Source organism: Schistocerca cancellata, chromosome 6 (genome assembly GCF_023864275.1).
Source record: "Schistocerca cancellata isolate TAMUIC-IGC-003103 chromosome 6, iqSchCanc2.1, whole genome shotgun sequence".
NCBI classification, from domain to species: domain Eukaryota; kingdom Metazoa; phylum Arthropoda; class Insecta; order Orthoptera; family Acrididae; genus Schistocerca; species Schistocerca cancellata.
In genome coordinates, this window is record NC_064631.1 from 568,153,588 (window position 1) to 568,181,394 (window position 27,807).

The following is a 27,807-nucleotide window of genomic DNA, read 5'->3' on the forward strand; positions in this document are numbered from 1 at the left end:
CTCTCACCATTGGCGTGCTCAGCTTTGGTGAGCTCCTTGACTCTCACTATTGGGGTGCTTGACATCGGTGAGTCCCCTTGTCTTTCACCATAATTGTAATTCACAGTAAATGCTCAAATTGACAAACATCCATTTTGATACATTTACAACTCATGCATGGGATGCATTGTCAATCACAACTATGATGAAAGGCAAGGAGATTCACTGAACTCAAGCACCCCAGTGCTGAAAGGCAAGGAGACTCACCTATATCAAGCAACCCGATAGGAACAGAAAACTATTACTTCCATGTCATCGTTCCTGGCTCAGGCATTTTCCAGCCAGGCATTGAAACTGCTAACCTTAGTGTACTGCAAAGTCAAACTGGCAACACTAAAGTACATTTTGAATATAAATATCATTCATTAAAACACAGAGGTTTACATTTTCATCATAAATGAAATATGGAATCAACTGTGTCACTTCTTAATAGCAAAAACAGACATACTCAATATTTGTTGAATACAGCATCTTCTGCAATGTATGGAATACAATGGTTTGAGTAAACCATACATATTTTTTGGTGAAGATCCTGAATGTGCAATAAAAATGGAGGGTTCCTATTTGAAAAGGGGTGATTAGGAGGTGGTCAATTGTAGCACAGACTTCTCACTTAGAATATTTTTCTTTTTTTCTCATATGCTGAAGATTAGATGGGAAGATCACATAACTAATGAGGAGGTATTGAACAGAATTGGGGAGAAGAGGAGTTTGTGGCACAACTTGACCAGAAGAAGGGATCGGTTGGTAGGACATGTTCTGAGGCATCAAGGGATCGCCAATTTAGTACTGCAGGGCACGGTGGAGGGTAAAAATCGTAGAGGGAGACCTAGAGATGAATACACTAAGCAGATTCAGAAGGATGTAGGCTGCAGTAGGTACCGGGAGATGAAGAAGCTTGCACAGGATAGAGTAGCATGGAGAGCTGCATCAAACCAGTCTCAGGACTGAAGACCACAACAACAACAACATGATGCATTGTTTTTGAGATATTTAGGTGCTCCAGGTAATAATAAAAAAAATAAATAAAAAAAAACTGTATTTATTCGTTCTGCACACATTTGGTGTGGTCTAACTAAGCAGCCTCACTCTGTATAACAATGTATTATATTAACGACTTTCATGAGACTTCAGAATGTAATTCTGTTTCTATTGTAAATATATTCTGTATTCATTGTAATTAAGTCTTGATGTAATACAAAATAGTAAATGCAGTTAGAACATAAATTTTAAGCTATATTGGTCAATCTACTTATAAATTTGTATGATGTACCCAGCAGGCTATTTTCAGCTGATTATCATCTAAAGTCCACTGCCAAAAAATAAATAACCATATTTTATAGCCTGGCTTTGTGCTTGTTAGCCTGTGAGTATCTTCAACAACAAAAGGTTGTCGTCAGCAGAAGTTGGTTCATAACTTTAGTGGGTTCTGCAATGGACCTTTTTGGAATTTTGTTTTTATTCTTAAATAATGTTCAGATGTTTAAGGCAAATGAGAACTTATTATAAGAATAGTGTCGACAATGACATTTTTGTTAGAGTTGTTAATATTATTGGAGAAGGTGAATATTACAATTGTGTCCCTAACTGTTTGGTACAAGAGTACATAATGACATGTACTTTGAAAGCTATTGCTTACTTACTGTTCTTCATCTTCCTCACTTTCTTCCCCTTCCTGACCATACATGTCTGCTAGTTTGTCAAATCGTGGGCCCCAGGTTCCGAGGTAGTCAAACTCTTGTTCATTATCATCTGTACCTATAAATTGAGGAAAACTGATTAGCTTGTAAAATCTTTGTTTTCTGAACACATAAAGCAATTCTGCAATTAGGTTTCAGAATGTTTACAAGTTGCCTTATCCTCCATAACAACTATAAAGTCTGCAAATAGCTAGGTGAAATGAAAAGTCAGATAAAAAATGTGTTGAGGGAGAAAAGACTTGACAATTTTCTATCTTTGCAATGTCCCTGTCAGAAGCTCAGCTTACTCTTTGGCATATAATGACCTGTCCTTATATTCATATGAGATACATAATAACCTTAAGAAAATCAATTGAAAGTGCAAAAACTTATCAAATTTTTTTATGCCTGCATCACTGACAGATGTTGTGCACTGGTTTTTCAATAGTTTTTTTTAAAACTATGTGGCCTTTTAAATACTAAAGTTTTATTCAAATTCCACATAATATGTGACCATAACACAGAGAACACTCACGGATGTCAAGATAATACCTTCTGAGCTGTTACACTGCAGTCACCATCTTTTAGTAAGGATTAAAGAGGCAAAAGAGGTAGAAAGAAGGATAAGACTGTGGAAGTTGAAAGAAGAGAAATGCAAAGAATAATTTCAGAAAATAGTGAAGAGCAACATAACAAGGGGTGAAATGCTATCAACATAGGACAGCTGGGGAAGATTCAAAACAATGATGGTGGGAAAAGCAGGAAAAGTGTGCAGAAGAACCAGTGATATGAAAAGATGGAAAGAAAAATCCTGGTGGAATGTCAGAGTACAGGAGGAAGTTGCAAAGGAAAACAAAGCATACTGTAGTAGCCACCAGAAAGATCGCGGGAGGCGCACATTGGCACGGCGCGTCACGAACGGTAGTCGCCGCCAGTAGAGTCCCGTCCACCAGAGGGCACGCGAGAATTCGAACGCGACCTCTGCCGGCGTAACAAGAACAACAACAACAACAACTCCGGCAGGACAGGCCGTGCGCAGTCAGTCAACATCGGGCATGCCTAGGACACAGTCCCGGTCTACGCTAAGTGAAGTGCGACGTAACGTGAACAGTGTTACTACACAATTGGCGACGAGTAGGATCGTTCTTTCGCGTGTTGCGTCGTTGTTCCGGTTTCGCAGTTTCTCCACGGCATGGAGGATTTGGTGCGGGTTTTGGTTGCGCAGCAGACGGAGCTCATGGCCACCATGAAACAAGTGCTTCCGGCGTTGCTCTCCGCGCCGTCTGCTCCGGCGCCGTTCCCTCCTCCCTTTCCCCCGTATGACGAGACGGCAGAGGATTGGGACGCATATGAACATCGCCTTCGGCAGCATTTCCAGGCGTTTCATGTTGCCGATGCGGAGGTATGTCGTGCTCTCTTCTTGTCTTGGATATCTCCCTCGCTGTATCAAGTTTTGCGGCAGCTAGCGCCGTTGCAGGAACCCTCGTCCTTGTCGTTTGACGCATTGTGTTCATTGCTGTCTTCATATTATCGCCGCCGCACGCATGTTGTGGCGGCTAGGGTCGAGTTCTATCAATGTAAGAAACAGCCCCATCAGTCTTACCGGGCGTGGGCCGCTACCCTGCACGGTCTTAGTTGCAAGTGTCATTTTGTCACGGAGCAGTCGCGGGAGTCGTATGCCCATGTTATGGTCCGCGACGCCATTGTTCGTTCGGTCCCTGATCGGGAGGTCCGGCAACGGGCCCTGCAGTTAGAAGACCCTTCCCTCGAGGAAGTCCTGTCCATTGCTCAATCGTATGAAGTCTCTCACGCAGCAGGTCAACAGCTGGAGGCGTGGTGCGACGTCGCGGAGGTTCAGGGCGGCGCGGCCGCGTCCACTGTGTCCGGGGTGGACGACGTGCGAGCGGTACAATCCGGCCGTTACGGCCGCTCCTGCGCGGCGCGTAAACAGAATTCCGGCCGCCGGCCCCTGTTGCCGTCCTGTGCGTCGTGCTATATACATCACGATCGGTCAAAGTGCCCCCAGCATTGGGCCGTTTGTCGCAAATGTCATAAAAATGGTCACATTGCTAAAGTTTGCCGCTCAGCCTCAAAGGAATCGAAGGAAGCAAGTACAGAGGACATGGACGTTGACATTCAGGAAGTTTCATCGGGCCAGACTCCCGACGCATCGGCACGCAAACTCTTTATTGAGGTGTCGGTTCGGTCGCGCCGGCTACAACTGCAGGTAGATACGGGCGCGGCAGTTTCGTTGTTGAATGCACAAACGTATTCCGACCTTGGATCGCCCCCGTTGGCGCCAGTTTACCGGCGTCTACGCGGTTATGGTAAACAGTTCATTCCCCTCCTGGGTCAATTCACTACCGATGTGACTTACAAATCAGTCACTCGGCCTATTACTTTTATTGTTGTCAGTGATGCGAGCTCAGCTAACCTTTTTGGCCTGGATGCCTTTCAAGCTTTCGGTTTTTCTATCGCTGACACCATACAGTTGGTCTCCGAAGACGTTCCCTATCACTCATTGGAATCTTTGATCTCAGACTTTCCAGATATTTTTGAGGAGGGCCTGGGGCGTGTTTCAGATTTTGAAGCTCACTTAACGTTGAAGGCGTCTGCTCGCCCGCGTTTTCTACGCGCGAGGCAGATCCCCTTGGCTCTCCGCCCTCAGGTAAAGGAAGAGCTCGACCGGCTGACAGCCCTGGGGGTCGTTCTTCCCATTTCTTCCAGTGAGTGGGCTTCGCCCCTCGTTATTGTCAAGAAGCCCTCGGGAAAATTACGTCTTTGTGGCGATTTTAAGGCCACCATTAATTCCCAATTGGTGGTGGACACCTATCCTTTGCCTCGTGCTGATGAATTGTTCTCCGCCGTGGCGGGAGGCCACTATTTTTCGAAAATTGATCTGTCAGAGGCTTATCATCAGATACCACTTGATGAGGACTCCAAACGGCTGGCAGTCGTCAACACCCCGTTTGGCCTTTACCAATACCAGCGGTTGGCTTTTGGGATATCCAGTGCCTCGGCGATATTCCAGCGTTATCTTGAGCATGTCACGTCGACAATCCCTCATTGTATTAATTACCTGGATGACATCATTGTCACGGGCCGCAGCACGACGGACCACTTGCACAACCTTCGCACCCTCTTTCTCAAATTCAGGTCTATGGGCTTGCGTTGCAACCTGCATAAGTCAACCTTCTTCCAACCGTCCATTGAGTATGTGGGCTACACCATATCTCGGCACGGCATCCAGCCACTAGGAAGTTTGGTCCAAGGTATCGTCAACCTTCCTCGGCCCACTTCGCTGAAGGAGTTACAAGCTTTTTTAGGCAAGATAGCCTATTACCACCGGTTCATTCCCAGGGCTTCCACTATAGCCCACCCCCTGTACTGCCTTCTGCACAAGGGTGTTCCTTTTGATTGGTCGCCTGCATGCGAGCGAGCGTTCACCTCGTTGAAGGGCCTCCTCACGTCAGCCCCTTGTTTGGCTACTTTTGATCCCCATAAGCCATTGGTCCTGGCTACGGATGCTTCGCAGTATGGGGTGGGGGCGGTCCTGGCCCATCGCAACGCAGATGGTTCCGAGCAACCACTGGCGTTTGCGTCGAAAACGCTTAGTCCCGTGCAGGCCCATTACTCCCAGGTGGAAAAAGAGGCTTTGGCCATTGTCTACGCTGTTACCAAGTTTCACCCTTTCTTGTATGGCACGAAGTTTCAGTTAATCACTGACCATAAGCCGTTAATATCGTTATTTGGCCCCGCCTCTCAGATTCCGGATAGGGCAGCCCACAGACTCCAGCGCTGGGCCTTGTTCCTCTCTAAGTACCATTATGACATTCGTTTTCGCCCTACAGGCCAGCATTCCAACGCCGACGCTCTTTCCCGTCTTCCGGTGGGCCCGGACCCTACATTTGATCGATAGGAGATTATGTGTTTTCATTTGGATGTGGCGTCCCACCAAGCGGTTGATGGCTTCCCGATCACTAGTTCTCGAGTCGCCAGGGAAACGGCGGCTGACCCGGTTCTCCGGCAAGTAGTTCGCCTCATTCAGCAGGGGTGGTCGTCCCGCCCTCCGGGCCGGGCCTCGGACCCTCTTCGTAATTATTTTCTTCTACGAGACCGTCTCTCGGTCTTGGAAGGAGTTCTCCTTCTGGCTACCGATGATACAGCTCCTCGCGTGGTTGTTCCTGCAAGTTTACGAAGGGAGGTCCTCAAGTTATTACATGCGGGGCACTGGGGTGTTTCCCATACTAAAACCTTGGCTCGCAGACATGTGTACTGGCCCGGTATTGACAGAGAAATTGAGCACTTGGTGGCCGCCTGTTCCCAGTGTGCGAGCCAACAAGCATCTCCCAGGACAGCGTTCTCTTCATGGCCGCCGGCAACCCAGGCATGGGAACGTGTTCACATCGATTTTGCGGGCCCGTTTCTCAATGGCTTTTGGCTCATTGTCATTGATGCTTATTCCCGATTCCCATATGTGGTTCGCTGCTCCTCAACCACTTCAGAAGTTGCAATCCAGGCACTAGCAAAAATCTTTTCTGTGGAAGGTCTGCCAATCACCCTGGTCTCGGACAATGGACCGCAGTTTCTTTCGCAGACCTTCCAGGATTTTTGTAGGCGCTTCGGTATTCGGCACGTTGGCTCTCCCCCCTTCCATCCACAATCGAATGGGGAAGCTGAGCGCATGGTGCGCACCTTTAAGACACAGATGAAAAAGTATGTGCACGAATTTCCTGCAGAGGAAGCATTGACGTTTTTCTTGACGGCATACCGGACCACACCAATGGGAGACCGCAGCCCCGCAGAGCTCCTCCATGGGCGTCAACCTAGGACTCTGCTGCACCTCCTCCAGCCTGGTCCTCGCCAGTCTTCACAAAACGGAGTACCTGGCTTTCCACTGGGTATGTCAGTCTGGGCCCGTGGGTTTGGTCGCAATCCACATTGGATACCGGCGGTGGTCCTGCACCGCCATGGCCGCCGGCTCTATACCTTGCAGGCAGGGGACCAGGTGGTACGTCGTCACCAAAATCAGCTCCGTCCACGTTTGGGCACCCACCCTCCGACCTCTCGGACACCGGCTTCCCCATTGCCGGCACCTGTATTGGTTTCACAGGGGACGTTACCTCCTCTCCCCGCTGTGACTCTGCCACACTGCGATGGTTCTCAGCCTTGGCAGCCTCCAGTGGCTCCAGCACCGGCATCGCCGTCATTCGAGATGCCCCACCGAGAGCCGGCCCCCCTAGCCGGCCCGGTTTCGCAGGGGGCTAGTTCCCCTGTGGTCGTCCCTTCCCCTTCGTCCCCGCCACTAGGTCTTGCCCCTCCTGAGGTGGAACAGGATCCAGACTTCGACAGCTTGTCGCCTGTGCTGTCCCGGGCTCCGGTTGTGGGACGACGGGGGCCTCTTCGTGTGGGTCACTTCCAGCCGTATTCGAAGGTTCCGGCTCGAGGGTTGGCAGATCCCCTCGACTCCGGCCATCCAATGGATGTGGAGGTCATCGCTCCTGCCCGACGCTCCACCTTCCGACGCAGTGGATCACAGTGGCTTCACCCCCCGAAGGAGGAGGAGTGTAGTAGCCACCAGAAAGATCGCGGGAGGCGCACATTGGCACGGCGCGTCACGAACGGTAGTCGCCGCCAGTAGAGTCCCGTCCACCAGAGGGCACGCGAGAATTCGGACGCGACCTCTGCCGGCGTAACAAGAACAACAACAACAACAACTCCGGCAGGACAGGCCGTGCGCAGTCAGTCAACATCGGGCATGCCTAGGACACAGTCCCGGTCTACGCTAAGTGAAGTGCGACGTAACGTGAACAGTGTTACTACACATACAGTATACTGTTTCAGGAGAGATGGACCTAACCTGGACAGAAGCAGAAGAACTGACAGAGACCATGAAAGGAGGAAAAGGACTTTGACTGGATGAATTAAGAGTGGAAATGGTGAGAGCAGCTGGCATTGTTAGAGTGCAATGGCTCTATTGGGTCATGAGAACAGTATGAAATAAAGGAGGACCATGAAGACTGGAAAAATGGAATTACAGTACAGTGCCAGTTTTTCAGAAAGGTTGCTGGAAATTATTTCCAAATTTTAAGGCAGTCGCTTTTGATATGTCATACCACCAAGGTATTTGAGGAAATTCTGGAAAAGACAGTACAATAGATAGTAGGAGTAGGACTACAGAGAAACAATAAGGGTTTAGACCAGGAAGGGTGATAGTACATTTAATTTTTAGTGTAATGTAGCTCCAAGAAAGATGCTACAAATATGAAAAGGATTTAGTATAGGTGTTCCTGGACATTCAGAAGATATATGATACTGTGAAAAGAGGCAAAATCTGGCAAACCCTTCAGAAACGGGGAATTTGAAGGCTGAAAATGAGAAAAATAAAGGAAATGGTTCAAGGGAGTGAGAGTCATGTAAGAGTAGGAGGAGAGAAGACATATTGATTTGACAGAAAAATGAGCTGAAGCAAGGGAGTGGACTATCCTCTCCCCTTCTCAATGCCATTATTGATGACATGATGATGATGGTACAGGCCTGAATAGAAAATGAAAATATCAAAGCAATGGTGTTTGCTGATGATCTAATGGTGTGGTGAATGGAGAAGGAGAGATACAAGAAAGGCTAGATATATGAGAGGAAGTGGTAGGGCATTATGGATAGAAAATTAATGCAATTAAGTGTAAACTGATAGTGACGTTGACATGGAATGAGAGGAGAGTAACAATGGACGTAAGTATCACAGGGCAAGTACTAAAAAAAGGGCACAACTTCTGGTACCTAAGGAGCGTAATCGAAAACAGCAGGAGGAATGATAAGAAGATAAGTGAAAGGTGATGGCAAGCTTGTGGTTTCCTGCAGAGTGTAAGAAGACTGGTCTGGAGCAACAATGTACCATCAAAAGTAAACAAATGTTATACCAAGTGTATTATGATGCAGTACTCGCAAACACGTAAGAAATGTGGGTAATGGAGAAAAGGCAGGTGAGCAGCATAATGGTTTGTGACAAAATTTTAAAGATGCAGAATATGAGTCAGTAGAATGGGTAGAGTAAGAAATGAGATGGAAAGTGAAATAGTGAACAGAGAAGCTCATGCAAGACACCATAGAAAAGATGAGATTAAGACAGTATCGGTACGTTAAAAGAATGGGAGTTGGAAGGGTACTGAGACAGGCCCACAAAATGAGAATAAGAGACAAGAGGCAAAGAGGAAGAGCAAGACATACACTCCTGGAAATTGAAATAAGAACACCGTGAATTCATTGTCCCAGGAAGGGGAAACTTTATTGACACATTCCTGGGGTCAGATACATCACATGATCACACTGACAGAACCACAGGCACATAGACACAGGCAACAGAGCATGCACAATGTCGGCACTAGTACAGTGTATATCCACCTTTCGCAGCAATGCAGGCTGCTATTCTCCCATGGAGATGATCGTAGAGACGCTGGATGTAGTCCTGTGGAACGGCTTGCCATGCCATTTCCACCTGGCGCCTCAGTTGGACCAGCGTTCGTGCTGGACGTGCAGACCGCGTGAGACGACGCTTCATCCTGTCCCAAACATGCTCAATGGGGGACAGATCCAGAGATCTTGCTGGCCAGGGTAGTTGACTTACACCTTCTAGAGCACGTTGGGTGGCACGGGATACATGCGGACGTGCATTGTCCTGTTGGAACAGCAAGTTCCCTTGCCGGTCTAGGAATGTTAGAACGATGGGTTCGATGACGGTTTGGATGTACCGTGCACTATTCAGTGTCCCCTCGACGATCACCAGTCGTGTACGGCCAGTATAGGAGATCGCTCCCCACACCATGATGCCGGGTGTTGGCCCTGTGTGCCTCGGTCGTATGCAGTCCTGATTGTGGCGCTCACCTGCACGGCGCCAAACACGCATACGACCATCATTGGCACCAAGGCAGAAGCGACTCTCATCGCTGAAGACGACACATCTCCATTCGTCCCTCCATTCACGCCTGTCGCGACACCACTGGAGGCGGGCTGCACGATGTTGGGGCGTGAGCGGAAGACGGCCTAACGGTGTGCGGGACCGTAGCCCAGCTTCATGGAGACGGTTGCGAATGGTCCTCGCCGATACCCCAGGAGCAACAGTGTCCCTAATTTGCTGTGAAGTGGCAGTGCGGTCCCCTACGGCACTGCGTAGGATCCTACGGTCTTGGCGTGCATCCGTGCGTCGCTGCAGTCCGGTCCCAGGTCGACGGGCACGTGCACCTTCCGCCGACCACTGGCGACAACATCGATGTACTGTGGAGACCTCACGCCCCACGTGTTGAGCAATTCGGCGGTACGTCCACCCGGCCTCCCGCATGCCCACTATACGCCCTCGCTCAAAGTCCGTCAACTGCACATACGGTTCACGTCCACGCTGTCGCGGCATGCTACCAGTGTTAAAGACTGCGATGGAGCTCCGTATGCCACGGCAAACTGGCTGACACTGACGGCGGCGGTGCACAAATGCTGCGCAGCTAGCGCCATTCGACGGCCAACACCGCGGTTCCTGGTGTGTCCGCTGTGCCGTGCGTGTGATCATTGCTTGTACAGCCCTCTCGCAGTGTCCGGAGCAAGTATGGTGGGTCTGACACACCGGTGTCAATGTGTTCTTTTTTCCATTTCCAGGAGTGTATATGGATCATTGTAATGAAGGAAGGTGTGGTGAAGATACGAGAAGATTAGGACAGAGTACAGAGAGGAACATGATGGAAAGACAGGGAAAGATGGAGAGACTAAGGTCTAAACACTTCTAGCCGTAGGCTGGAAACCACTGAAGAAGGAGAAGAAGATGATAAACACCACATCTGGTGTGAAAATAAAAGTAGTGTAATTTTTAAATTGTTGCACCATAATCATAATTAAGAAAAACAAAGAAATATACATTGATGATACTTATTTAAATATGTTAAAACAGAATTAAAATGTCGAAACTTAAAATTGGTGGAAGTTGGGTATTGGTCTACTCCAATTTTTTGTGATCAGTATGTTTCATCTCAGTCTTACCATAGACAAATAGATGTTGTTTTCCATACCGTTACATATAAATTAATCTCTTACATGTACTAACATCCATGGATCCTATACTTGCCAGAAGCTAAAGAAGACAAGGACCCTGCAGTACTTCCACCACCCTCATATGCATAATTTCTTAGATCATCAAATGGTGGAGCATTTGGGTCAGCATCAGCTCTCTTCTTATGTTCTTCTATAAACACTCCTATGTTTGGCTCTGGGCCCAGTGGAGGAACTGAAAATAAAAAAAGTATTCAGATGTACTCACTGTGATGAATATTGTAAAACATAAATTTTCACAGTGGGAAATGTCACACTTATTAAAATTATACCATGGTCAGTATAATAGAGAGGGCAATACATATGTGATTGTTAACTATGATATATCACTTCATTGTTTATTATATTCTTTAATTCTACTATGCATGCCAAGAAAGAATCAATAGTTAATTACTGTCTTAGAATTTAACGTTTTCTATTTCCAAATGACTTGAACTTAATATCTTCATCTCTATGGTTACATGGAGTTGGATACAACTCTGTAGTTCACATAAGGGAAGCAGCCCATCTACCCTGTTTCTCAAGTCCCCAGTATTCTAATGATATACAGGGCTATTACAAATGATTGAAGCGATTTCATAAATTCACTGTAGCTCCATTCATTGACATATGGTCACGACACACTGCAGATACGTAGAAAAACTCATAAAGTTTTGTTCGGCTGAAGCCACACTTCAGGTTTCTGCCACCAGAGCACTCGAGAGCACAGTGAGACAAAATGGCGACAGGAGCCGAGAAAGCGTATGTCGTGCTTGAAATGCACTCACATCAGTCAGTCATAACAGTGCAACGACACTTCAGGACAAAGTTCAACAAAGATCCACCAACTGCTAACCCCATTCGGCGATGGTATGCACAGTTTAAAGCTTCTGGATGCCTCTGTAAGGGGAAATCAATGGGTCGGCCTGCAGTGAGCGAAGAAACGGTTGAACGTGTGCGGGCAAGTTTCACGCGTAGCCCGCGGAAGTTGATGAATAAAGCAAGCAGGGAGCTAAACGTGCCACAGCCGACGGTTTGGAAAATCTTACGGAAAAGGCTAAAGCAGAAGCTTTACCGTTTACAACTGCTACACTTCCATCATGATGTTCGGCATTTCTTAAACAGGAGATTGGAAAACCGATGGATCGGTCGTGGTGGAGATAATGATCAGCAATTCATGTCATGGCCTCCACGCTCTCCAGACTTAACCCCATGCGATTTCTTTCTGTGGGGTTATGTGAAAGATTCAGTGTTTAAATCTCCTCTATCAACAAACGTGCCAGAACTGTGAGCTCACATCAACGATGCTTTCGAACTCATTGATGGGGACATGCTGCGCCGAGTGTGGGAGGAACTTGATTAATGGCTTGATGTCTGCCGAATCACTAAAGGAGCACATGTCAAATATTTGTGAATGCCTAAAAAAACTTTTTGAGTTTTTGTATGTGTGTGCAAAGCATTGTGAAAATATCTCAAATAATAAAGTTATTGTAGAGCTGTGAAATCGCTTCAATCATTTGTAATAAGCCTGTATTTACTTTCCAGTGGCTTCTTACACATTTTGTGGGAATGTTCTGTCACAGCAGTTTCTCCTAACATTGCCTGCCAGATTTCTGACTAATTTTTTTTTTTTAATGTAATGCAATTGAATGGATAAAAAACCAACTCACATAGGAGAAGTAGGAGAAAACATATATAAAGGTATTGGCATTAGAAGTTTTTAGGGCCAGTGCCTCCTTCTTCTGGCAGAAGGGTTGAAGGGGATGTAAGAGGGATGAAGGGAAAGGTCTGGTGAGGTTTAGGAAATGGGAAGACAGTTTGAAAAGTTGCCCAGAACCCTGGGCCAGGAGAGACTTACTGGACGGGATGAGAAGGAAAGTCTGACCTGGGATTCTGCGTGAATTTTTCTGAACTCTCTCCCTATTTCCTAAACCTCATCAATCATTTTCCTTTACCTCTCCTCCTTCCTCTTTAACCCTTCTGCCAGAAGGAACAGCACTGGCTCTGAAAGCTTGCAAATTTCAGTACCTTTGTATGTGTTTTTCTCCTGATAAATAAAATTATTTTTGTTACTAACTTTAAAAAAAGGTGGTTATCTAATTAATCACAAGGACCTTGGCTTGTGTGATGGTGCACCTCTCTCCTTAAAAATTTCCTCTGGAAAACTTGGCTAACACATGTAATATCATATTTCATTGTGGAGATAACTGTGTCAGATACTGTGCTGTGTGTAGGAGCCAAAGACATTATTCCTTGCATAAGAAACAACTCCAATTTTATTCTTGCTCTGATAAAGATGAAGGGAATTTACAATTCTGAATATTACGTATTACAAATCTATAGCAAGAAGAAAATTTGCGTTCAAGGAAAAGAGAGCTCTTCTCTGACAAATAACAAGGTGAAACTCGAATGTAAATATTACTCTTTCTAGTCATTATAATTACTATAGAAAGTTTCAGCAATGTTATGTCAATGTAGAGTTGGAGAGATGCTTGGGAGATTGGCAAATGAACCTGCAAATAAACACAGCAACTTTCAACACACTCAAGAGCAAGCAACAAGAAATTTTCCACAGCTCTTTACCAACATTATTACCACATGGCCAAACACACACACACTAGGTGAGTTTAGTTTCAATGGGCATTTCATACACCAATTGAAAATGAAGAATACATGCTAATCTTATCTGTAACTATAAAAACGATAAAAATAACAATGTACATATCCTTCCTAAGCTTATGCAGTTGTAAGATATATCTAATGTATCCTTAGCTACTACTGTAGTAATAGGAACAAAACTTATATGAGGTTTTGGTTTGGGCAACAGCAGACCATTTCAACTATTTGTTTATATGATTTACAGCAGGTGTTACACAGATTCTGTCAGGATGCAGCTAACTGTGATGAAAACCACTGTTACAGGAGCAGTTACTGCTCCTATTCCATTTATGTCATCCTTAATGCTGTATTTCCTATCTTTAGTTAGGATGTTACTTTCTCCATTCAATATCTGAACCTCTTCGCCAGAATCATTACGATGTGGCCCTCTGTTCTCTGTTGTCTAACCAGGGCTGGCACTTGGCTTCACAGTCTTGTTATCCAGTAACCTGTTCTCAATCTGTCGTGTAACATTCAACCTAAACATCTCCTATAATTACTACCTGTCAGTCAGAAAATTTTCTTGCCTGTTACTTTCCTTTCTGATTTAACTCTTAAATTCATTACAAACAGCTTGCCTTCTCCCTCTTACTCCTAGATAAGTTTCTCATACTCCTCACAGTCCTTGTATAATGAAAGTTCAAATGTGGTTCCAGTTTCACCTACTCAGAAATACACATTTTCTGTCTATGACAAAATAGTACACAGATCATGTATGTTCACATATAAGAAAATAACACAAATATTTGATAAAGCACTAAACATATTTCTTGATAAATTTCTGTTTTAAAGATGAGTAACTATTTTATTATGTTTAACTTACTCTCATGCAATATGCCTGAAAAAGAAACAACAGACAATTGACTGTGCAAAGACTAATTACTATGTACAGCATTACTAAAAAAGAAAAAAAAAGAAAAGAAACACAACGAACAAGTGATATATATGTTCTGGCGTAACCACAAGCGCTGGAATGAAGAAGAAGAACATAAGCCCAGAGAAGGTGGTGAAATGATGTCGGCCAATGGTGCACTGATTAGGACCACGCCACAACAGGAGCGACATCTGCAAGAAGTGAATATAAGTGCTGCTCCTGCCAGCCTAGGCCGGACATCAGTGGACAGGATTTGCAGAGAATTAGCATGGCCTAGCATAGAGTTTTACAATATCAGATTGTAGTGATCCATATCCATTGCTTGTTTGAGCATTGTGTATAACCAGGACTCGGATTTATGTTGCATGTCGCCCATCACTTGTGACACCTTTGTACAATAAAGTTAAGTATTTTCAATCAGCTTTATAGAAATAAAACTACTAGTGTTATTTACTTGAATTGTTGTATAGCATTTTGAGAATGCAGCATCCCCTAGGCACCCTATATGAGATGAGTGGGCATGACCCAACCTGGCGACAAGTATCCTCCAAATTATGTGCCTGACGGCCATGGCATTTCATGTATATTGTGCTAGCACTGAAATTCTCTCTTGTCTGTAATTTGCAGGGGTGCTTATTGCTTTAACAGTTTCTTGTTGTTTTTGCTAATCAGTGTTTTCAGGTGGGCATTGCAAAAATTTTCTTTGCTTGTGCCATAATTTTACTTGCATACCTAGTCTATTTGTTGCATTTGTGTCTTCCAACATGCCCACCTCACCTGTCCCACCCCCTGCTAAGGCTTCGCAGCCGCAAGTGTTAGATGTCACATAGCTAATGCAGATGTTTCAGTCAGACGCAGCAAATATCTACACTGCTCAACACAGTGCAGCAGCTACTGGCCTACGCCGTGCGCCTGACAGAACAAGCACTGTCTACTAGCTGCTATACCACCTTTTCAACAGTTTAGTGAACAAGACAAGGACTGGCTCGAGTGGCGGTACCAGTTCACTGCTTATATGCTAGCTCACAACATCCCAGGAACAGTGAAACTTCTATATTTATTATCCATGGTAGGAAGTGCAGTTTTCAGATTAATTCAAAAACTCTTTCCTAACACCACTCTGAGTGAACTAAATTACGAACAAGTGGTACAGGTGCTAACAAACTATTATGAACAATAAGTGAATGTGGTAGCAGCTAGGTACCAATTCTTTAATTGCAAAAAATGGTCCGAACAAACTTATTGCGAGTGGGTAATAGATATGCAGGGAATGACAAGGAAATGCAAATTTAAATGTGCTTGTGGTGCTTTATATTCAGATGTTAAGTTGTGTGATGCTATCATGTACAACTTGCCTGATGTCAAACTCATAGAACAGCTTCTGAAACAGTCTGATCCATTATTTCAGCAGATAGTGTAAATACTAGATCAGTAAGATTCCGGTGCCTTGTCGGCTCATACATTTGAGCAGCCAGCTATTTGTCGGGTTTGAGTTCCTTGCTTGCGATCACCCCATTCTACACCGGCGGCTTGCGCTAACCAAGCCAAGTAAACAACGGTCCACACCATGTAAGCAGTTCGCTAAACAGGCAGCTACACAGGTGAACAAAATTAAGTCTTGCCCTAGGTGTTATTCACGGCATAAATGCCAAGACTGCCCCTCCTGATGAGCTCAGTGTTACGCTTGTGGTAGGAAAGGACCTGTGCAATCCTTATGTTTGCAGCTGAACGAACATAAGAATATGGCCCACTCACAAAAATCTAGTCACAAGGCCCATGTCATTAATGCAGTATATTCAAAGTCTGCAACAGGCATTAGCAAAACTAGCAAGTGTGCAGTTTCTTCAGTGATACGTCAGTCAAATAAACTTTTTGTTCATTTACTTATTTGTGGGAACCGTGTCAAATTTCAGTTGGACACGGGTGTCTCTTTCACATTGCTCAATCATCACACATATGGATGGTTACGCTCCCCACACCTGTCTAAAACTAGCACAAAACTGACAGCTTATAATGGACAAAACATTCCCGTTCTTGGAACATGTACTTTGCCTGCCATAAAGCACTCGCATATGCGAACAGTGACTTTTACAATGCTACAATTATGTGATTGTGAGAACATATTCGGTCTTGATTCATTTGGCTTTAACATTCAGGACAATGTGTCGTCAGTGACTGCATTCAATGCAAAATACGGTATTGTTAGCTGGCTAAAAGAAGTCCCGGAACTCTTTTCTAAAGGTTTAAGCAAAGCTAACAATTTTGTTACACATAGTACTCTGAAAGACAATGCTCAGCCGAAATTTTGCTGTGCCAGAAATGTTCCCATTGCATTAAGGGACAAAGTTGCTGCTGAACTTAATGATTTGCAAGATAGCGGACTTATTGCACACATATTAGCTAGTCAATGGGCAAATCCACTGGTTTTGCTCCCCAAACCTTCAGGCTGCATTTGCCTCTGTGTTGACTTTAAGTCTTACAGTCAACCCACGAACTGTAACTGATACTTATCCATTTCCACACCAAGAGGATCTTATAGACAATTTAGGCACTGGACGTTACTTTTCAAAAAATTTATTTGTGCGACGCATATCTTAAAATATCTCAAAAAGTGTGTGTACTAAGTACTCATTTGGGCTTGTTTAAATATTTGTGTTTGCCTTTTGGCAGTGCTTCTGCACCCGCCATTTTTCAATGGTACCTGGAACAACTGACTGCACAAGTACCAAACTGTCAAACTATTTGGCTGATATTGTAGTAGCAGGTCATACATCTGAGGAACATATTGCAAATTTACACTTATTGTTTTGTGTGTTATCTGCTGCAGGACTAAAGTGTAGACTGGAAAAGTGTGATTTTTTTCAACATGTGCTGCAGTATCTTGGTCATGTCATGTCATAAACAATCAAAGTGTAGATCCTTTTCAGTCGCATTTGTTAGCCATAAACAATTTTCCAGTTCCTCGCAATAGCACAGAATTGCAGTCAGTTTTATGTAAAAAGAACTATTATATTCGGTTTGCTGCACAAATCACAGCTCCATTGCATCGTTCATGTCGTAAGACCGTCCCCTTTGTTTGGACAGATAAGCATCAAGAAGCTTTTCAAGAACTTAAAGATGCATTGCTCAGTGATTGATGCTTAGTTCACTTTGATCCTGACAAACCAGTTGTATTGCAGGTTGATGCTTCCTCTTACAGAATCGGAATTGGTGATAAAGAGAGACCTATTGTGACGAAGCAAGCTGGGATATTTTTACTTCCCCTTTTGTTTTGTCATTGGCCTCCTTAAAATTCATTTTTTCATGTCTGACTAATTACCATTAACATACATGAGTATAATCTGCATTTTCATAAAAGAGAAAAGTTGGTACTCAGTTTTAAAGAATATAACACCAGTCTAATTGTGCTTAGTTTTATGTATTAATTTATTTTCTAATTTATTTTGACTATTCCTAGTTAGTAACTTTTGTTATGGGATGAAATCTGTAATTGTTTCGTAACTTTAATTCTATTGTTGACTTATAAACAAATATAAATTCTGTACTAATTATAAACATTTGGAGGAACAACTAATAGTAATTTTAAAGTATCTATTTGGCTCTATTCGAAAACATGTTATCAAAACTCGCCCTTAATTAATTGCAAAGTAATTACCAGTTTTGTCAAAAGTGTTGCTTGCATAACTGTATCTGTTAATTTCATCATTTAAACAAATAATTCAGCCTAACTCGAGTGTAGAAGATGATGAATGCAGTTAATTAAATAAGTTAAGTTTTAATTGTAATTTCTGTAAATTAAACATAAAACAATGTGTAGTTTCAGTGCCTATTATTGTGATGATATATAAGGGCCTGAGTTTTGATCCTGAGACAGTCAGTCCACGGCCGAGTTTCAGATAAGAAATCTGTGTTGGTTAGAACAACAACAATGCATTGACTTAACCATGAAATAAGTGTTACACCAATAGGCCGTGTGTTAAAACAATGACAGTGTCTGTTCAGTTTATTTGAAAGGCTGTGAACTGTGTGATTAGGGTTTTACTGCTCATAGATATTCAACAGTTAACTATTGTAGCAGTATGTTGATGTTTGGTTGCAACCTATTAATGAGATGTATCGAAAGTTAAACAATAGTGCACTGGCCATATAACTGTGTATTATTGGGGCGTTGTGAACAGTGAAAGTAAAGAACTGTGAAAGACAAATGTGCACCTGTCAGCTACATCATTTAAAGTAGGTAGTGTTGAACTTCCACCCCCCCCCCCCCCCCCATTTTTCAGCCAGTGTAGCAATACAGTATGTCGATACTGAGGGCAATCAACCAAGAAATAAAGCAGGTGAACGTCGCACTATTGCTTTCGCATCAAAAGTGTTGTCCAAAGCTCAGTGTACCTATTCACAAACTGAAAAAGAGGCACTGGCTATTGTGTATGGTGTCACCAAATTCCACCACTATTTGCATCGCAGAAAATTCTACTTAGTGACGGATCACAAGCCTTTGCAGTCCTTGTTTCATCTGACAAAACCTGTACAAACTGCTCAAAAACTGCAAAGATGGGCTTTGTTATTGTCTCAATACCAATACAAGATTGTGTATCGTCCAACAGCTCAACATCGTAATGCTGATGCACTTTCACATCTTTTCATTGGCCCTCATAAAGACTTTGATGCTTCTGTTGCATCTTGTTGTCACAGTATAAGAAAATTGCATAGGCCACAGAAGCTGATCCAGATTTGAACATTTTGCTAAACTACATTCGCACATCTTGGCCTTGTTCCTTGCATTGCATAAAGAACTCTGTTCTGCACCGATACTTTGCACATTGGCACAGCCTCGCTATACAGAAAGGTGTGATTCTTATTCAGAATGACAGTGGCCAGTCACGTGTGTTGATCCCTAACATTTTGTAAAACAAATTGTTGCGGTTACTTCGCCAAGGACAATGGGGGATTTTTCATACGAAACAGTTAGCAAGTTGACACTTTACTTGGCAGGGTATGGACACCCAAAATGGAACAGATGACGTCACAGTGTGACGCATATATGGAAAATCAGTCTGCTCCGCCAAAAATATTGTCAGCTTGGCCTAAGTTGCAATTCCAATGGCAACGTGTACACATACACTTTGCGGGATCTTTTGGAACACTCACTGGTTTATTGCGGTTGACTCATATAGCAAGTTTCCTTTCGCTGTGCTGATGAACTCGTCGATGTCACATATCACAATTCAGGTGTTGTCATAGATTTTTTGCCTAGAAGGCAACCTGAAGTAAGAGTGTCATACAACAGACCTCAGTTCATGTCAAATGAATCTGAAACTTTCTGTGAATGCCATGGCATACAGCATCTAATTAGTGCACCATTCCATCCACAGCCAAACAGTGAAGCGGAACATTTTGTCAGAAAATTCACGCAGCAGATGGCCAAACTTCGCTCTGCACATGCCAGAGATCAAGCGTTACAACTGTTTTTCGCCTCGTATCATTCGCACACAAGAGATGGACCATTACTGGTGGAATTGCTTCATGGCTGCTGCCATCGAACCCTGCTCCACCTTCCTCAGCATCATGCCAATGGAAGGCCACAAGTATTGCTTCACACCACATGATACTGTCTTTTACAAGGTTTTTAGTGGCAGCAGATGATGGACGTGATGTGAGATCGTTTGTTGACTAGGCGGTAGCATGTATCTTCTTTCAGGTCCCGATGGCTTGCAGTGCTGCCATCAAAATCAACTTCGACTCTGTCATGTACATGATGATCTTTCAGTCTCTATTTCCCCAGATTCACGGGTCCAGAGGACAGCGAGGCCACAGCAGCCGCCAGAGGGTGTCATTGTGACATCGTGAAACGACCCCATGGAGACAGAGCCTTTGTCTCCTCCGCCTCCTCTCATCCTATTGATGGAGCTGGACCTGCCCACACGGCAACAGGCGCCATCTTCTTCATCTGGTTCATGGTAGCAGGAACTGGATGCATACTCTTCTGGTCATTTTCTGGGGGATGTTTCTGCCAGAGTGCAGGCCAGATGGCGGGGTACGACCAGAATTTTGAAGTCCCTTGCAGCCACAGCTTCCAACCCGACATTGCAGCCACACTCCTGCATCCCCTGGTGTGGTCACACTCCCTACACAATGATGGTCCGTTGCTTTGTGGGAGATGAATGTTCTGGTATAACCACAAGCACCGGAACAAAGAAGAAGAATGCAAATTAGAGAAGGCAGTGAAACAACGTCGGCCAATGGTGCACTGATTAGGACTGCGCCACAAGAGGAGCAACACCTGCAAGAAGTGAATATAAGCGCCACTCCTGCCAGCCTAGGCCGGACATTAGTAGACAGGATTTGCAGAGTATTAGCACTGCCTAGCAGAGAGTGTTGCGATATTAGATTATAGTGAGATTTATATCCATTGCTTGTTTGAACATTGTGTATAGCCAGGACTCGGATTTATGATGGTCATCCACAAAGTAAGTTCCATTTCTATTTCTATTCACTGAAGTACTATAATCGCAGTTCTGAGAATGCGTGGCAATTGCTCTGACTCAAGGAGAAGACATGTACGCCATTTTAAGATTGCTGCTGCCAATGTGTGCTTTGTAGTGCTTATTTATAATGTCAGCCGTAATTGAAAATTCTGCCGTGTGTGAAATCAGATCTGTGATTTGTTTTTTAAATGCAAAGAAAGTTAAACCGTAGGAAATTCATTGGCAAATCTGCTAGGTTTACCAACAAAATGCTATGAGTGATTCAATGGTTAGAAGATGGGTCACATTGTTCAACTGAAGAGAAGATTAAGCACAACCGTAACTTTACACTTAATGCCCTTGCTATGGAAGTTCCACAAATCTCACGATCACTAATTTATGAAATTGTTACTGAAAAGCTAAAATTTCGAAAACTTTGCTCACATTGGGTACCCAAAATTCTTACTGAAGAATACAAAAAACAAAGGATGGGCAGTGCACTTTAGTTTTTGACATGCTACAATGAAGAAGGCGATGGTTTTCTTTCTTGGATAGTCACGGGGGATGAAACTTGGGTATCATAGGGCACACCTGAAACAAAATGGCAATCAGTGGAATGGAGGCACATTTCATCCCCAATGAAGGTTAAGCCTAAGCAAATCTTGACACCTCAGAAAGTCATGTGCACCATTTTTTGGGGCAGAAAAGGCAATTTGCTGATTTATTTCTTGCCACGAGGCCAAACAATTGGTGCACATGGTTACTGCGAGACCATTAACAAATTACAACGTGCAATACAAAACAAGTGCTGAAGATTACTGTCAAAAGGTGTTGTTTTTTTTTTTTCCACGATAATGCCCACCTTCACATGGTGAATGTGACCAAACAACTCTTACGGAAATTTCACTAGTACGCGTTTGATCATCCTCTGTACAGCTCGGACCTTGCTCCTAGCGACTTTCATCTTTTCTTACACCTAAAATCTGTCCTTGGTGGTCAACAGTTCAAAGATGATGATGAGCTGAAAGAACATGTTACCACATGGTTGAATACACAGGTGGCAACCTTCTTTGAAGAAGACATGCAAAAACTTGTGCCATGCTTTGACAAGTGCCTACAACATTTCAGAAGCTATGTAGAAAAGTTGTTTAACAGCCTTAGATTTTTGTACAATAAATACTTTTTCTGTATCTGTGCACATTTGTTTTATATAACCAAATGGAACTTACTTTGTGGACATACCTCATTTGTTGCATGTCACCCATTGCTCGTGACACCTTTGTACAATAAAGTTACGCATTGTCAATCTACTTTATAGAAATAAAACTACTACTGTTATTTGCTTGAATTGTTGTATAGCATTCCGAGAATGCAGCATTCCTTAGGCACCCAATACTAGATGATTGGGCATGACCCTACATATATACCTAAAAAGCAACAAGGCATTGAAAAATAATTAACTCTCAAAATTCCTCCCAAATTATTTTTCTTCTTAAGTCTTCAAACACTTTACAAGTATGTCATTTTGTCATTATGTTAGCAAGTTGGCTTGAACTTTTCACATTTCATTTTTAAAGTGATTTCAATATGTTCTTGAATGAACTTTCGTGGAAGGTCAATATGTTTCTCACCTCTTGTTATTTTTCCTTTGTAGGTATTCCTAAACATACGTAGGGAAGCTAGACTGTTGATACACAGGTCTGTCAGTTCATTCAAATCTGAAATTCCAAGTTTGTGTCCAAGGCATTGCATCCAACATATATCATTGATCCAAGAGGCAGCAGCTCGGTATTTTGCTTGAGTGGTTGAAACTATCACAAGATGTTTCTTTCAAGCATACCAGGTCCTCCTTGCATAATCAGAACTCTGCTGCTGCACCATCTAGCTGAGATATCACCTCCATAATCACAATCAGCGAACGCAAGCAGTGTTGAGCCTCCATCAAACAATATACGAACTTTCATAGTTCCTTACGGGTACTGAAAAATGCATTTCACCATTTTCCAGTGACTAACCACTCATTTGTTACTAAACATGCTTAAGTAATTAACAGCAAAACTGATATCTTTACAAGATACTGTTGCTAGGTACAGCAGACTCTCAATAGTTTCTCCATAGGCTTCAGTCCTTTCCTATTGTGCATGATTGACAAGATTTTCTTCAACTGTCACCATTACGTACTCCTTATGTGTAGCTACTGGATTCACGTCATCAAGAGTTTCTCTGTATACATAGACTGCTTTACAAAAATTCCCTGTGAACTTATTTTAATTTCCATTCCAAGATATGACATTTGCTTCGAAATATTCTGTCAAATGCACAATACCCAGTGACAGGTTTGTTTGCATTTTTTGGAAGTTCTACAAGACTCCAAGTTTTCAGTTTTATTAGGGATTTTCATTCATCAGATATTGCCTTGAATAAATTTTTGTCTTTCAAAGCATTTGAAATAGAATTGTTTTTGACTTCATCTATCATGCCAAAATTTGCATTATTATTGCTCTGCACAGCCAATTCATAGTCTGTAAGTCTGACAGGCTGTTTAAGGTTTTGTCAGTCACATAGTTTTGGGGGCAAGACTATTCAATGTTATGTAACTGGATGACACACTGCACTCTTCAGAGACATCACACAGTGAATCATCAGATATCTGGTTTTCTGCTGGAAGTCAGAATTTGATTTCATTCTTATTTTCTCTTGTAAAAGTCTTTTCTAGAGTAACTTCCTCTTTATATTATATTCTTTTTTCAAATATGACATTATCAATGTCCTTTTCATCAGGCAGGCAGGTTCTGTAGAAAGGCGAGCCCAAATCGTATCCAACAAAGGTTCCTTTCTTTGATTTCTTTTGTCTTTCTACTTTTGTGATCCTCAGTCGAAACATAGCAGTCACACTCAAAACTTCTCAGCTTAGTAATATCTCTTTTTTGTCCATACAACAATTCAGCAGGTCTTCTTCCTTTTATTGAACTTCTTCCAATTTGTGTAATTTATTGCTTCGGCCTAGAGAATCTCATTCAGTTTTCAGGCATGTTGTACTGATGATCAAGTAGACTTGACAGCTGTGCGCATTTCTGTTTCAATTCTTCTGCTCTGCTGAGATATGTACGTATCGGTCCTGATGTGAAAAACTGCAAGTTCATCTAGAAGCTTTTTAGTGAGAGCATTCTGGATTCTGGCCTCATTGCCAGACTTTAAACATTTTACTTTCTTCCCAAACTGATTTTCTACCATTTTCATGAATATTTTTAATTTCTGTTGCCTTCTGGAAATAAATAGTTCAAAAATGGGAGAAAAATCATCTCTGAACAACAGAAAATACCTTGCTCCTGTTAATGACATGAGATTCAGTACACAGAAGCAAAAATAAATTACATCCATGGTATTTGCAGCAATCTTTGTATTTGTCAGATGAGATTTGTTATTTGTTTACTGCAGATACAACCAATACATACATATTAATTCCAGTCTTCAATATAATCAATGTCATTTCTTTTTAATACACTTCTCACATATGTGACATGGTAAAGAGTACATGTCAAGTTGCAGAAAGGCACAATTAAAAGACACTTACATGAAACTTTTGGTCACATCCTTCATCAGTAAAAGACAGACACACACCATTCACACACTCAAGCACGCACACCTCATGCGTACACAACTGGCAACTCCAGCATTTCGGGCCAGAATGCAGCTATCATATGGGATGCAAACAGCAATATGGAAGGGGCATAGAAGGGGAAGGGATTGTGTGTACTGGTGGAGAGAGAGAGAGACAAACACTGTCTGTTGATATTCCTACCTGGAGTTTCCAATGTTTGATAAGTAACATTCTGGTGTGCTAACTTTTCATGTCACATTTTAATTGAGGTTGTTGTCATAAATTTGTTGAACTCTTTTATACAAAACAACATTTTCTCCAGCTGTCACTCACAGCAGCCTATTGCCACAGTTTCCAGATTGTCAGTGGTTTGGGAAAACTGAGTTGTTATTTAATTTATTTATTTACACAACAAGTTCTGTAGGACCAAATCCCCAAGATCATGGAACGTGTCACTACATGAAATTACAACATAAAAGCAATAACAGGAAAAATAAAATGTTTATGAACCCAACAAAAGTCAAGCCATAAGTTTAAGTAAATGCAATCAGCAATATAACATAAGTATCAGTTTACTTTTTCAAGGAACTCCTCAACAGAATAGAAGACGTGACCCACGAGGAATCTCTTCAGTTTTGATTTGATAGTGCATGTATTACTGCTAAGATTTTTGAATTCTTGTAATAGCTTTTGAAAATTGATGCAGCAGTATACTGCACACCTTTCTGCACAAGAGTTAAGGAAGTCCAATCCAAATGCAAGTTGGATTACTGCCAAGTACTAACTGAGTGAAAGCTGCTTATTCTTGGGTATAAGCTGATATTATTAACAAGAAATGACAGTAAAGAGTGTATATATTGAGGGTCAATGTCAAAATACCTAGATTAGTGAACAGGGGTCGACATGAGGTTTGCGAACTAAGAACACTTATTGCCCAAGCAGCCCTTTTCTGAGCCAAAAATAACCTTTTAGAATAGGAAGAGTTAACCAAAATATAATACCTTACAACATAAGCAAATGAAAATAAGCAAAGTAGACTAATTTTTGTGTTAAACAATCACTTACTTCAGATACCATTTGTATAGTAAAAATTGCAGAATTAAGTCTCTGAACTAGATCCTGAACGTGGGCTTTCCACGACACTTCACTATTTATCTGAACACCTAGAAATTTGAACTGTACAGTTTCAATAATCATATGCCCATTCTGTGAAATCAAAATGTCAGGTTTTGTTGAATTGTGTATTACAAACTGTAAACAGTGAGTGTTACTGTGGTTTAGCATTAGTTTATTTCCTACAAGCCATGATCTTATGTCATTAACTGCACTATTTGAAACCTAGCCGGTGTTGCACACAACATCCTTTACTACCAAGCTAGTGTCACCAGGAAACAGAAATATTTTAGAACTACCCATAATACTAGAGGACATATCATTTACATAAATAAAGAACAGAAGAGGCCCCAACACTGCACTTGCAGTCTATAACCCTTACCTATTACTTTAGTAACAGAAAATAAATCAAAGTTTATATGTTAAACAATGGAAAATCAAGGATGGAATGTAACAGTATTATGAGAAGGAAAGTTGCTACTTACCATATAGCGGAGGTGCCAAGTTGCAGATAGGCACAACAAAAAGACTCACAATTAAAGCTTTTGGCCATTGGCCTTCATCAACAATAGATACACATATGCACACACGAACACACATGCAAACGCAACTCACATACAAGACTAAAGTCTCAGGCAACTGTGATTTCAGTTGCCTGAGACTGCAGTCATGTGTGTGAGTTGTGTTTGCATGTGTGTTTGTGTGTGCATATGTGTGTCTATTGATGATGAAGGCCAACAGCCAAAAGCTTTAACTGTGAGAATATTTTCATTGTGCTTATCTGTGACTCAGTATCTCTCCTATATACTGAGTAGCAACTTTCCTTCTCATAATATTGTTAAAGTTTATACTTGGTACATATAAAACATTCTACAGAACTAAGTCATACCACTGTACTCCATCAAAAGCCTCTAATTCAATGTCTCCCACTCTAGTTCCTTCTAATTCAGTAACATCACCAACAAACACTTTCGTACACTGATCTAATTTTACATAATTTATTAACCAATCCTTTCTAAATGTCATGTGTTGCATGGTGCCACAGTCTTGGTAGCAAGAGTTTTCTCAATTACACTGAAAATTTATGTCATTTAGCAAACTTTTTTCAATCACACTCCAAATTTACATCATTTATATTGGCAATAGTTAATTCTACAGTGACTCCTACTTTTCATTTGAAACCTTTTGATTCTTTGCTGTCAGGTTTTGCACTTGTCTCATTTCTGTCTAATGTTAAATTTGGACATTCCTTGGCAGAATGGCCCTTTGTTTGCAGTTACTACATGAATAATTGTCTCTACAATATGCTAAATATTTGGCACATGGTTTATTTCTACAATGTTTCTTTACATGCCCTTTTCTGCTGCATTTAAAACATTGAACTGTACATTTTTCCTGCTGATGTGCTTCGACAAAGTGTTTATTTTGTTTTTAGATGAAGGGGTTTGGAAGATGTTTCACTGTTCTGCATCATTTAATCTACCTTCTTCCAGATGAAAAATCGAACAATGGAAACTCCGCATTGGCATATCAACAACATAGAGAAAAGACAGATCACTAATCATCATATAGATGACAAATTGCATTGAAGACAAGCACAATGGAAAGACTCTCACACATAGCTTTTGGCCAAAGCCTTCTTCAGTCACACAAACACACACACACACACACACACACACACACACACACACACACACACACACAGTCATTCACACAAAAAAGCACACCTCACGAACATATGAATGCCTATTCCAGTTGCTTGGACTGGAATGCATTCCTTCAATGATGAAGGCTTTGCCCAAAGATACTTGTAAGTGTCTTTTCATTGGACTTGTGTACAACTAAATGTGCCATCTTAATGGTGAGTAGCAACCCATCTTTTCCTTACATTGTTCCATGTGCAAACATTCAAATAATTGTGTAAAGATTTTTGTCAGATACTGCTACATTATTCCATATAGTATGAAAGTGATGAAGTTTCGGTAGTAACATTCCGAGAATTCATATATAATCCAGCTCTCTTTCACAGCTTCACTCTCTGAGGGAAAATCTTCCATGTTTTCTTGAATCTACATACAGTTTGGAATGGCTGACTTACTAGTATTGTATTTGTAACTAAAGATATTTCTCTGCAAACCTGTAACTGTTGAATTGGATTTCTTGTCATCCTAGTGTTTCTAATTTTTTAAACATTTGACAGCCACACTTTCACTTTGCTATATTGCTGGCTATGTTGCTGCTGACATTCAAATCTATAAAGATTTGTGCCTCAAGATCTTTCTCAATCCAATACTTCACATTTTGTTC

At 42.3% G+C, this 27,807-nt stretch overlaps 1 protein-coding gene across 1 annotated transcript in view; it reads right to left on the bottom strand.

The window, feature by feature from the left end:
- Positions 1-1,678: 1,678 nt before the first annotated feature.
- The window catches only part of LOC126088434 (neural-cadherin-like), a 295,055-nt gene continuing 268,926 nt past the window's right edge, over positions 1,679-27,807 (bottom strand). Inside the window, exons 25-26 of the mRNA XM_049906576.1 lie at positions 10,825-10,983; positions 1,679-1,797 (exon numbers count right to left, since the gene is read on the bottom strand). Of these exons, the coding sequence (XP_049762533.1) occupies positions 1,679-1,797; positions 10,825-10,983 (278 nt within the window). The remainder of the gene's footprint in view (positions 1,798-10,824; positions 10,984-27,807) is intronic.